This window comes from Mauremys reevesii, linkage group 1 (assembly GCF_016161935.1).
Source record: "Mauremys reevesii isolate NIE-2019 linkage group 1, ASM1616193v1, whole genome shotgun sequence".
In the NCBI taxonomy this organism is placed as follows: Eukaryota; Metazoa; Chordata; order Testudines; family Geoemydidae; genus Mauremys; species Mauremys reevesii.
In genome coordinates, this window is record NC_052623.1 from 61,966,607 (window position 1) to 61,980,413 (window position 13,807).

Genomic DNA, 13,807 nt, shown 5'->3' on the forward strand with positions numbered 1-13,807 from the left:
TGTGGCAAAGGCGTCACTGCAGGCAGCCCTGGATGAGGTGGGTTCTGTAGCCTAATCCATGGCTTCGGCTGTGGCTATGCGGAGAAGCTCGGGCTTGCCGCACAAGGTCCAACAAACTTTGCATGACTTGCCGTTTGAGGGGCCGTCGCTCTTTTCTGACCAGACGGACTTCACTGTGGCTCTTTAAAATGTGAAGTTTTAAGTCTTTGGGCCTTCATACTCCAGCCCCAATGACGAAGGCACCCTAGGCCACAGCAGACAGCTCGCTTCTTCCCCCCGCTGGTTCAACAGGACTATAGCAGGAGGAGGAGCAGGGGCTATAGGAGGAAACCTCCCCCCACAGCCTTCATTTGTATGTGCACCTGCACCCCCCAGACACTTGGCAAGGTCAAAGCAGGCTTTTTGATGGGAAGCCCAGGGATGATGTACCAGGACAGTTTGTGGATCCAAATTCCCCATTTTTTATGGGCTGGTTATCCCACTTCTATTGGGCATGGGCCCATGTCACCTTGGAGCAATGGGTGCTATGCACAATAGCACTGGGATACATCCTTCAGTTTTGTTGTTCCCTCTCCTTCCCACCCTCCTTCCCATATCTCTTCAGGGACTCTTTTCATGAGCAACATCTAGCCCAAGAGGTGCAATAGCTCCTAAGGATGGGAGCAGTGGAGGAGGTTCCACCAGAGCTAAGGGATATTTCCTAATCTGGAAAGCCAACAGTGGTCTGAGACCGATTCTGGACCTGCGAAACCTCAACAAATTCATGAAGAAACTGAAGTTCCGCATGGTCTCCTTGGCCTCCATCATTCCATCCTTGGATCCTGGGGACTGGTACACTGCCCTCAACTTAAAAGATGTGTATTTCCACATTGCTATCTTTCAGGGACACAGAAGGTTCCTCAGATTTGTCATGAACCATGTGCACTAACAATTTACGGTGCTCCTGTTCTGTCTTTCGGCGGCCCCTTGGGTGTTCACAAAATGTATGACAGTCATTGCAGCCTTCCTGAGGAGACAAGGAGTTCAGATATCCATACCTCAGCGATTGGCTGATCCAAGGTCAGTCCAGACTTCAGGTAGAGGCAGATGTGAGACCTTCCAAAACATAGGTCTGCTCACAAATGCTCAGATCTCTCTAGGGGTGGCTGCTGTCAGTATACTCACCAAGCCGACATCATCTAGACTCAGTCATTACAATTCCTCCATTGGTGATTACTTCCCTTGAATGGTGGTTAGATCTGCTAGTGGTGTGTGCAGGAGTCCCTTTCTCAAGACCCCAACCTTCAGTGTCTCTCATCACAGATGCTTTGGCAATGCGATGGTGAGCTCACTTGGAGCCCTTCAGGACTCAGGGCCTCGGATCTCCAGAGGAGCTCATGTTGCACATCAATGTCAGAAAGCTCAAGGCAGTTAGCCTGGCCTGCCAGGCATTCCAGCCCCACATAGCGAGTCCTTACAGACAACACAACAGCCATGTTCTATATCAACAGACAGGGTAGAGCACGCTCCTCTCACTGGTGCCATGAGGTACTTCGCTTATGGGAATTTTGCATAGCCCACGTGATTCACCTCGAGGCCTCCTATCTGCTGGGTTTTCAGAACAAACTAGCAGATCATCTTAGCAAGGATTTCTCCAACCACCACAAGTGGTCTATGTGCCCAGAGATCCTAAGTCATTTTCCAGAAGTGGGGAACTTCCCAAATAGATCTATTTGTAACAAGGCAAAACAGGAAATGTCTCCGATTCTGCTCTTTCCTGGGCCACAGTCCAGGATCTCTGACAGATGCCTTCCTCTTGCTCTGGATGGTTCATCTGTTTTATGCATTCCCACCCATTTATCTCATACACAAGGTCTTGCCGAGGATCAGACGGGACAGAGCATGAGTCACCCTCATAGCCTCAGCCTGGCCTCACCAGCACTGGTTCACGATGCTTTTGAACCTATCAGTAGAAACACCAATCCGACTACTTCAGGTTCCACTCCTGATATCCCAGGACCATGGTCACCTGTGTCACCTGAACCTTGAATCCCTTCATCTCACAGCCTGGAAGCTCCATGGCTGAGCCCCTCTGAGCTAGCATGCTCCGGGCCGGTTCAAGAAGTTCTTTTAGGGAACAGAAAGCTGTCCACTAGAGCAACATACGTGGAAAGTGGAAAAGGTTCTCGATCTGGCCAGCACAGAAAGGTGTCTCATCCACACAGGCATCAGTGCCATTCATTCTGGACTACTTGCTACACCTGAAGCAGCAGGGACTATCGGTGTCCTCTATTAGAGTCCACCTCGCTTCAGTTTCAGTGTTTCTCCCATGGGTGAATGGCCAGTCTATCTTTGCAAACTCGATCTGCAGTCAGTTTCTCAAGGGACTTGACAGGCTGTACCCCTAGGTACGTCAACCAATTCTGCCCTGTGATCTCAACCTGCCATTGTCCAGGCTCATGAGTTCGCATTTTGATCCATTGGCAACATGTTCTCTGCTCTACTTTTCCTGGAAGGTGGCCTTCTTGGCGACCATTACTTCAGCCAGATGGGTTTCAGAGATTAGGGCCCTTACTTCAGAACCTCCATACATGATATTCTTCAAGGACAAGGTCCAGCTACAGCCTAACCCAGCCTTCCTCCCAAACATGGTGTCACAATTCCATAGTAACCAGGACATATTCCTTCCGGTCTTCTGTCCAAAACTGCATGCCAACAAACAAGAGCAGAGGTATCACTCATTAGATGTCAGACATGCGCAGGCCTTCTACATAGAACTACATTATTTCGGAAAATGACTCAACTTTTTGTGGCTGTTGCAGACAGGATGAAGGGTCTTCCAGACTCAGCCCAGAGAATTTCATTGTGGATCACGTCCTGTATCTGCACGTGTTATGACCTGGCAAAGGTCCCTGCTCCTGCCTTGATGGCACACTCCACAAGGGCACAAACATTTTCAGCTGCATTTGTGGCACAGGTCCCTATCCCGGACATCTGTAAAGCAGCAACATGGTCTTCAGTCCACACTTTCGAATTTCACTACATCATCATTTAACAGGCTAGAGACAATGCTGGGTTTTGTAGAGCGGTGCTACAATCTGCTTGTCAGTGAACTCTGAACCCTCCCGCTACATCTGCTTATGAGTTACCTGCATGGGAATGGACATGAGCAAGCACTCGAAGAAGAAAAAATGGTTACTAACGTCCCATAACTGTTGTTCTTAGATGATGTGTTCATGTCCATTCCAAACCCCCTCTTCCCCCATCCCTCTGTCAGAGTTAGCCGGCAAGAAGGAACAGAGGGATTGGCAGGGCCTACATACCGGTGTGACTCCAGTGGGCACTAGAGCTGACCTGACGGATACTACTGAGGGAAAAACTTTCCAGCAGTGGTGCTCCGGGAGAGCGCACATGTACATTGGAATGGAAAGGAGCAACACATCTCGAGAACAACAGTTACGGAAGGTTAGTAACCATTTTTTCTGCCAGTGTTATGAGCCAGGTCCTCTGTATATTGCAGCCAGAAACTGGGCTCCAGAATCTCAGCTTTCCTTTAAAGTGTGTCTGTCTGTCTGTCTTCTGGCCTTATGGTTGTCCAGTACTCCTACCAGAAAGGAGATTCTGAACTGAACTGCCCGGACAATATTGCAGGAGCCAAGGCATGGGGAACAGGCAGGCCCACCTGGAGAGCATAGACACTGAAAAACCTGTGTAGAATGAAATGAAGTAAAAATCTTAAATTAACCAAATTGTACCACAGAATCTCTATGGGTAATAATTCCATGTTCTAATAATAAGAATATAGCAGTAGGGATATATTACTGACCAGAATGGTGATAGTGACTGTGAAATGCTCAGGGAGATTAGAAAGGCTATTAAATGAAAAACTCTAATAATAATAATTAATAATGGGGGATTTCAACTATCCCCATATTGACTGGGTACATGTCACCTCAGGACAGGATGCAGAGATAAGTTTCTTGACACCTTAAATGACTGCTTCTTGGAGCAGCTAGTCCTGGAACCCACAAGAGGAGAGGCAATTCTTCATTTAGTCCTATGTGACGACTAAGGGGGAATGTGATTGAGGTCTATAAAATCATGACTGGTGTGGAGAAAGTTCTTTACTTCTCATAACACAAGAACTAGGGGTCACCAAATGAAATTAATAGGCAGCAGGTTTAAAACAAAAGGAAGTTCTTCTTCACGCAGCGCACAGTCAGCTTGTGGAACTCCTTGCCAGAGGATGTTCTGAAAGCCCAGACTATAACAGGGTTAAAAAAAGAACTAGATAAATTCTTGGAGGATAGGTCCATCAATGGCTATTAGCTAGGAGGGTCAGGGATGGTATCCCTAGCCTCTGTTTGCCAGAAGCTGGGAATGGGTGACGGGGTGAATCATTTGATGATTACCTGTTCTGTTCATTCCCTCTGGGGCACCTGGTATTGGCCCCTGTCCAGGATACTGGGCTAGATGGACCTTTGGTCTGATCCAGTATGGCCATTCTTATGTAATAAACTGTGATTATGGCTAGTTACTCTCCATTGTTGGAATCAGGAGTAATTGACTGTTTCCTTAAGGGTTGCCTACAGTGAGAAATCGTTTTATTCCTTAGACCGAGGGTCTGGGCCCTCTGTCCACAATTTGTAGTTCATGATGACAAACACTGCTTAGGGGTGTTTACTAATTGTACGTCTACACTTATAGCGGCATGTAGCCATTGCATGCCCAGCTAGCATAGCTATAAATAGGGCTCTACCAAATTCATGGTCCATTTTGGTCAATTTCATGGTCATAGGATTTTTAAAATTGTAAAATGCATGATTTCAGCTATTTAAAGCTGAAATTTCACAGTGTTGTAATTATAAGGGTCCTGACCCAAAAAGGAGTTGGGGGGGAGGGGTCACAAAGTTATTGTAGGGGAAGGGTGTGGTATTGCCACCCTTACTTCTGTGCTGCTGCTGGCTCGGCACTGCCTTCAGAGTTGGGCACCTGGCCAACAGCTGTCGCTCTCCGGCAGCCCAGCTCTGAAGGCAGCACAGAAGGGTAGAAATACTGTGACCTCCCTAAAATAACCTTGCGACCCCCCCCACACACACAAACACTCCCTTTTGGATCAGGACCCCCAATCTGAGAAATTTGGGGCAAAAATTGGTCCTGCTAATGAAGGCAGGGGGCTGGACTTGATGACCTTTCAAGGTCCCTTCCAGTTCTAGGAGATTGGTATATCTCCAATTATCACCTAAATGTTGGCCTCCCCTGTGAAATCTGTGTAGTATAGAGTAAAAACACACACAAGACCAGATTTCACAGTCTGTGACACATTTTTCATGGCTGTGAAATTGGTCAGGTCCTAGGTATAACTAGCAGTGTAGATGGTGAGGCACAGCTTAGGTGAACAGAGTGCCCTACACGCCTGAACCCTAGGGTATAAACCCTACATGCCTCTCTCTGCCCAGCAGTGCTTCTCCTAGCTACATTGCTACTTTTAGCAACGGAGTGTCCTGCTACTGGAGCCATTCCCCCTGCAGCAAAAGGCTCCGGCAGCAGGGAAATTAATTAAGCCTTTCAAAGGCCGCCATTAATCATTGTTCTTGGGTTTTCTGCCGCCCAAATGGCAATCCTGACCAAAGTTAATTGGAGTTAATAAAACCTCGCCTTGCTGCATACAGACACATGAGGGACACCCAGGGAGAGGCATGTCTGCACATACAAGCTGACCCTGTGATAGGGACTCGAAAAGCAAGCCCTAGGGACAGCACAAGGGTGGCTGCTATCTGGACAGCAACTGTCACTGACAGGCAGACCAGAGTGGTCAGAAAGAGGGGTTGGAAAAGTCATTTCCACCCCTCCCTCACCAAGCTGGGAATGCTTTATTGAGTTCAGCTAAGTGTAAATCTAGATGTTAAGCAAACAGTTTCTTTTGTTTTAATACTACTTTTTAAAATCTTGTCTGTTAAAATTTGTATGGGTAATTTCACAGGCGTGTCTCCAAAGAAAATAAAACCCAGGAACCTCTAAGGAGAGGCACTGAAAAGCAGAGTTTCTGGAACATACCACCTCCCATGGCCCTCTCTCCTCCACCCGGGTTAAGAACCATAGACAAGGCATCCTGTCCCTGTGAACTAAGTTGCTGTTAGGCTGTGGTGAGTGAACACAAGTGGGGAAACTGAGAAGACAAGAGTTGGCTGTGGTGTGAGTCACACTGGATAAAATTATCAAAATTCTGTTTTCAAAAGTTGCTAAGGAGCCTAAGTTCTCCTGAAGTTCAATAGCCCTATACTCTTAAACCACTTCAACAATTTTGAAAATGCTGCTCAGTATCATTATCCAAGTTCTTGCTACTGTGAGTACATCTAGCCTGGAGCTGGATATGTAATTTCTAGCTCATGCAAATTTATATGTGCTAGCTTTGCTCTAGCTAGCTGCAGCAGCACTGGGAAACTGCTGGAGTACAGTCCCACCCAAGATCCAGGGTATTTGGGTGATTAGCCTGCCTGCTGCCAGTGCTGCCATGGCTGCACTGCTATTTTTTAGCTAATTTGATCAAAGCTAGTGTGCATGTCTACTCGTGCTGGAAATTACACCTCCAGCTCCAGTGTTGACATAACCCTCAGATGTAGATTTCCACTGCAACAGGAAAACAAGGCTAGCACAAGTAAAATTAGAGCTATGAACATGCATAGCGTGTTATGTACATTTGTTTGACATACTAATATTTTAGCACCGGGGTAGGCAACCTATGGCACAGGTGCCGAAGGCAGCACGGGAGCTGATTTTCATTGGCACTCACACTGCCCAGGTCCTGGCCACGGGTCCGGGGGGCTCTGCATTTTAATTTAATTTTAAATGAAGCTTCTTAAACATTTTGAAACCTTATTAACTTTACATACAACAATAGTTTAGTTATATATTATAGACTTCTAGAAAGAGACCTTCTTAAAACGTCTTACTGACACGCAAAACCTTAAATTAGAGTGAATAAATGAAGACTCGGCACAGCACCTCTGAAAGGTTGCCGATCCCTGTTCTAGCACTTCTCCATCTAGCAGCTTTTCCACAGAAAGGAGAGATGAAAGACTTGTCGGAATGTTGGTAACTTGCTTTTGTCCTTGGAAGTAACATCTTCAAATAGTTCCATCTATCAATCCCTGAATTTAGGACTCCTGTGGCATATTTTGGCTGTCTACAGGCAACAAGTAGAGCTATGCAACAGAACTATTGATTTACACTAATGACAGAGTGCATTGTTAACTTTGTAAAATAGTAAGTGAAGTGTTAAATGCACTAAAATATACTTAGTTTTTTAAGTGTAGTTTAATTTCATTTATTTCATAGTACAGCAGCAAAGGTTCTTTAGTATATTTAAGAATAATAAAATCTTAATATGAATCTCCTGTTGTACTGTCTCTTCTGTTGGAGCTGAGCTATGAAGTATGATGAAACCAGGGGTTTTGTGAGAATCAGCAAGGCTGTGGATTAGCAGTGAGAACCTACAAGGCTGTACTGTGAACAGTATTTTGGTGCATAAACTGATTTTGTCACTAGTTTTTCTTCAATACACAACTTTCTTTACAAAAACATTTATTGTCAAGTTTTTCGTTAACTTGCAATTTTGTAACTAAATGTACTGCTTTTCTGTATTCAAACAATTTTAATATAATAAGACAAAATAACACATGGAAGCCGTAAATGTTCTTACTGCAGTATTTGATTCCCTAACTATTTTACATAGAATGATTTTTCAGAGGATGATCACCAGCCAGCCTCAGGTGTTTGCAAGCAACTAATGGACACCACCTCTCACCATTGCAGTTAAAACAGAACTACTTAAACATTAACACACCATAAATTGAGAAAATGTCATAAAAAACCCTTCTGCTTCAAGTGCAAGTCTTGTTAAATTCCTCTTTGGAAAGCCTTAACAATTTTTAATAATGATTTTGTCTGCTATGATAAGCAGACATTGAATCAGACACAACACATGATAGGGGGCTGCTGCAACTGAAGTGATTTTAAAAAGTGGCTTGTGGAGTATTTAAAAAAAGCTTGTACAGACGGTATTTAAATTTAAGTGTTTATCACTCCTTGAGCCACAGTAAAAATTAAAAAGGAAAAGGACAAATAGTTATTGCAAAAGTGAGGTATAAAATATGAGTAAAACACCCAATTGTTTTTCTGTTCACCCCTATCTCTGAAAGTCACTTTAATACACTGACCAGATGCAGTTTCTGTCAGTAGAAAATCTTTAATATGGAAGTTGATATCAAGAGAAGTATTGGTTATTCAGACACTGAACTAGATGCACTAGCTATATTTTCCTGGAAAGGAATTACTTCTTTTAAATCTTGCAGTAGCTCAATCTGAGTATCCAGTCTTTTCCGAGTTTCCAGAAGCTCCTGAAGTTTTTCCTCTGTTCCTATAATAAAAAAACAAAAACAAAAAAACATTTTTCACATTGTGTTTTTTAGGTTACAAACATTTCAAGTTGCTAACACTGTACCTGAGAATAATTGCCACTTCCCGCCATCCCCATTGGCCTGGAACGGCAAACCGTGGCCAGTGGGAGCCACGATCAGCCGAACCTGTGAACGTGGCAGGTAAACAAACTGGCCCAGCCCGCCAGGGTGCTTACCCTGGCGAGCCGTTTGCCAAAGGTTGCCGATCTCTGACCTATTGAAATGGGGGAAGGAGAAGGGCCTGTTTAAACTATCACCCTAAAAGACATGAGTTCTGTCTAAAATAAATGGCTGAGTGGGAACCTTGGAGCCATATAGGAGAAGAAACAATGCATTCGGAAATCCAGTGATATCAGCACATCATGTAGGAGAGAGGCAGGGTCCACTGAGTCAAGAAGTCAGATGAGGTGCTTGATACTCAAATAGTTAAAACTATGGAAAACCCTCTTGTCCTGCTTCAAATAAGACAGACAAATTTGTGCAATATTATGTTTCTAAGGATAGTGATGCCAATGATTTCACCTGGGCGTTCATACAACTTAAGAAAGCTTTGATTTTAAACTGATACACTATACCATAACCATCAGAAGAATAACCTTAATTCTAATAACCACTTCTTTGGGAGTATTACTTTATATAGTAGCATATATTTATATTTACATACCTGAATGAACATTTGTAAGTATATTTTCAAACAGGCTACAGTCAAAAAGTGATATTACTGTTTCCTCGTATTCTAGGGGTTGAAAAAAAAAGTTGATTTACTGTTTGTTACATGTTAACATAGAGGAACTTAAAAATTGCACAATGGTAACTACCCATCTGTACAGTACACCAATTGTTTTAATTATGAGGCTTTTAAGCTCAGAAAGCTAGAATGCTGGGAAAGATATTAATAGCCCTTCTGCCATTTTATACCAAGGAAGAAGTGTCAATTTCACAATTTTACTTCACTAATTTCCTATGAAAAATAAGATGTAAATGGGATTCTCATTACGTTTTACATACAGTCTGCACCCCTTAATAGGGATCCATTTAAATAGGAGCTGTTTGTCTGGTACCCAAGTTCATGTAATGTATTTAATAAGTTTTAAAATCCAGTTATTGCAACACTTCTGGGACCATGTGCCACATGACAGAAGTGGCTGGAAGCCAATTTAACTGCTATTTGCAAATCACATGATATGAAAGTGCCCAGTCGAAGATGCGAATACATTGTTTGTTTGTTTACATTTCTAAATGCATGAAGTGACTTTGTAGCATCCTTAAATAGTGTTTATTAACATAATATCATTAAATTAAGCTTTAGTGCCAGGTTTTCCCTCAGTAAAACACAGATTAATGCTAACACACCTCACATGGGTGTTCAGAGGATTACTTAGTTTATGTGTATAAGGTGCTGTGAGATTCTAAGATGTGAATAAGTATTTTTTTATTACTTCTGGCAACTTTTGCTATGCAAAAATCCTCTTCTTTTATGAGGGAGATTTAGTTAATTGGGTTATTTCTCTTTCCTTAACAGTGTTGACTACATTAATATCCTTCATCCCCAAAAGGATATAGCAGTAGACTATTTTGAAAACTAAGGCCTGGGCTACACTGGAGGGGGAATCCAGCTACGTTATTCACATAGCTGAAGTTGCGTAACTTAGATGAAGTTGACATACTTAGACCTACGCACCGCAGTGTCTTCACTGCGGTGAGTCGACTGCTGCTGCTCCCCCATCGTCTCTGCCTGTGCCTTTTGCGGCAGTGGAGTACAGGAGTCAATTTATCACGTCTAGACTAGACACGATAAATTGATTCCCGCTGGATCAATCGCTGCCCACCGATCTGGTGGGTAGTGTAGACATACCCTGAGAAGGCTAATCCCCACAAAGTGAAATCTGAACTTCTCTTTAATGTTGCTTTGTCCATAAGATTAAGATGGGTTGACTGCTTCAAGAACAGTGTTTTGTACAAGTACTGTAGCTATATCTGAACCCCCAATATATTTTAAATTAATGTTAATCTAAATAATCTATTACAAGACTTAATGCATTCTTATGCAATTTTTTTCATATGCTGTAATGATCTTTAACAAAGATTGCTCATCCCTCTGTGATGAAATAAAACACAACCCCAGTCCAGATGAAATCTTCACAACCTTTCAAACACCCTTTTCTTAAAATGCTTGGTACATCTTGCAGCGTCCCTGGGATCTGGCAGACTAAGCTGTGTGTGTATGTTGGGGGAAGGGGCTTGTTTAACAAATTCCAGACTTGAGGCGCTTTCACAGAGAATGTCTTGTTGGCAGTTCCTTGCCCCCATGCCACTAACACCCCACTGAAGTAGGATAGCAGAGGAAGCGAGAGATGGTCTCTTAGGTAACCAACACCCAAACCATTTAGGGCTCTAAAAAGGTGAACATGACCCCAAGTTAAAAGTACCAAGAATTACACGGCTCAACTCAGAATCTGTCCAAAGCAGAATTCCTATTTGTTCACAGTACCTGTTTCTGAAGTGTTGTCGTCCATCAGTTTTTCCTTTGCAAGGTGAAGTGTGTCTAGCATTTCTTTAAATATGCCATCCAGAAGTCCAGCCTGCTTGCACTTCCTAAGAAAGTCTATTCTTGCTGTTAAAATATAGAACACACACTTCTACTGAAATTGTGTCTCAGCACAGTTACTGTAGTTCATTGTATCTCAAAGTCCTTTACACCAGCGCTTCTCAAAGCCGGTCCGCCGCTTGTTCAGGGAAAGCCCCTGGCAGTCTGGCCCTGTTTGTTTACCTGCCACGTATGCAGGTTCAGCCGATGGTGGCTCCCACTGGCTGCGGTTCGCCGCTCCAGGCCAATGGGGGCTGTGGGAAGCGGCACAGGCTGAGGGATGTGCTGGCCGCCCTTCCCTCATTGGCCTGGAGCGGCGAACTGCGGCCAGTGAAAGCTGCGATCGGCCAAACCTGTGGACGCGGCAGGTAAACAAACCGGCCCGGACCACCAGGGGCTTTCCCTGAACAAGCAACAGACCGGCTTTCAGAAGCACTGCTTTACACTAATTGTAGCAGCTCCTATTCGCGCTCTCCTGGATGCGACTGAACATGGCTAAACTAATGGTTCTAATTCTACCTCCTTAACCCTTTCAGATGAGGCACTGAAAGGGTCAGAAGCCAATGCAGCTCTAAGGATTAGGACTTCAGGTGAAGAATAAATTACAGGAGCAAGTGTCAGAGTTAAAAAACTGCTTTATATATAATTTTGTTATTGGTGGGACATTAAGAGAAAGAAAGTACAGCTCTGCTTATACCAGATATCCTATAATATATAAATAAAATGTTCCAGCATTTTATATGAGGGTCTTCTGCTTGTTGAAGTACAGTTGTAGCAGTAATACAGAGTGGTATAATTTAAAAAAAACAACATGATAATGTATTTCAAGCACACTGAATTTAGCTACCATATACCGTAGGTAAATGCCACTTTTGCCTCTTTAATACAAACTCTCTCATTATTTGGAAGAGTAATCCCAATGGGTAATTACAACAATGTTTTTTGTGCAGTATAAAACATTGGAAAGGAACGCTACCTACTAAGCAGGCTGCTCGATCACTTGCTTTACTACAGAAAGATGCAATTACAACAGCTAAATCAAAATAAAACACATTACAATGCATTTAATAATACAGTGTACATCCACTATTCAAAGACTGTGCTTCCCTTTGAGGTAATGACTGCATGGTGGCCTAAAACATTTTGAGGGGCTGGTTATCAACCAGCAATAACTGGAAACGTCTTTGAATAGTTTTTGTACGGAAATGGGCTTGACATCGTCTCACCTGTACTCTTGACTGGCTACTGGCCTCATCTCCACATTTGCTAGCCACAACTAAGAGGATGTTCATAAATTAAATAACACATTTTTTGGTGACTTTCAAGACCCACCTACCCCTTTGTAACACTCTAACAAATGCAGAATTAAGCATTTGTTCTATAACTTATGAATATCCCCTAATAGTTACTTCAACTTCTGGCCCCATTAACCCATGTCACACCAGCCTTCTCAATAACTCTACTCCCTGTTCCTCCTTCCCCTTTAAAGGAGGCTAATGTTAATTTTCCAGCTAAGAGTAATTTTCCGTTCTAAATGTAATCTCATTTCATACCTGGAGGGAGGGGAGGGGGCAGAAGCTGAGCCATCCATGTTTGCTGTGGACCTACTGATGAGGAGTTCTGAGCCCAGCAGTCACTCAGGGTAAAGGGATTATATAACCACTGGGGAATAATTGACTCTTATTGGGTAATAATGGCCCTCAGCCAAAGCAGTGGGATTTGCTTCCTGCACAATTATTTTGAAATCACACAGCTGTTCTGCAAATCAGAACCCCACTCCCTTGCCAGCATGCAGAGAATTGGCCAACGGAGAAAAAAAGGAAATGTGTAGCTGTGATTCAGCTGCTAGGCCTCACACTGGCCATTTTAGTACAATTTATTATAGCATCAAATCATGGTAATAATATTAATTATTTGTCAAACCTTTGTGTTTGTTATGTTTTTTCCTTAAAAGTCGTAAACTATTTTCTGCTGCTGTCTCTTCTGTACTCTGTTGAAAACGAAACAAAACAAAACACTGTACGTTTATACCAGTAGGGACATTTACTGCTTAGAGGAAAGAAAACAACTATTTCCACATTTACTAAGGCCACGGCTACATAACCGACCTACAGCGGCACAGCTGTAAGGTCTCCTGTGTAGCCGCTCTACGCCGGCAGGAGAGAGCTCTCCCCAAACCACCCCCAACAAGCAGCGGTAGCTGGCAGGAGTGCGTCTCCCAACGACGTAGTGCTGTCCACACCGGCACTTTTGTTGGTGAAACTTACGTTGGGCGGGGTGGTTTTTTTTCACACCCCGGGCCGACAAAAGGTTTGCCAACAACAGTGCTAGTGTACACAAAGCCTGAGAGAGAAAAACGGCCAGTATTAAAATAGTTATACCCAGTTTTTCAAAAAGTCATTCATTCTGTTTGTTTACAGTCAATTAAAAAGTGAACAACTAAAGAAGAGCAACAAAAATAATCTGACTAAAACAACCCCTCTAAACTGACCACCACCCTTTTCTATTTTTAGTGTTCTGTTCTCTCTGAATAACCAAAATAAACCCATACCGATATGAGCTGTACGCGCTGTGCTGGTATAATAGACGTGCCATTCTAACATTTAATTCACACATCCATAGAAGTGGAGAAGGTGTTAGAAAGGCAAGAAGCTGTTGGAAAATTTTTTACACTTTGGACTATTCCAGCTCATGGAAGTGTTTCTGGTTAGTCCTGTGACAAGTGATTTACGTTGAATTAACTAAATGCATATGGAGCCCTTCTACGTCTTATCTCCCATGT

The 13,807-nt window shown here is 43.3% G+C and overlaps 1 protein-coding gene across 1 annotated transcript in view; it reads right to left on the reverse strand.

The window, feature by feature from the left end:
* Positions 1-7,313: 7,313 nt before the first annotated feature.
* The window catches only part of LOC120403759 (histone-lysine N-methyltransferase SETDB2-like), an 88,208-nt gene continuing 81,714 nt past the window's right edge, over positions 7,314-13,807 (reverse strand). The window contains exons 20-23 of the mRNA XM_039535404.1: positions 12,949-13,015; positions 10,930-11,052; positions 9,103-9,174; positions 7,314-8,398 (exon numbers count right to left, since the gene is read on the reverse strand). Of these exons, the coding sequence (XP_039391338.1) occupies positions 8,262-8,398; positions 9,103-9,174; positions 10,930-11,052; positions 12,949-13,015 (399 nt within the window). The 3' untranslated portion in view covers positions 7,314-8,261. The remainder of the gene's footprint in view (positions 8,399-9,102; positions 9,175-10,929; positions 11,053-12,948; positions 13,016-13,807) is intronic.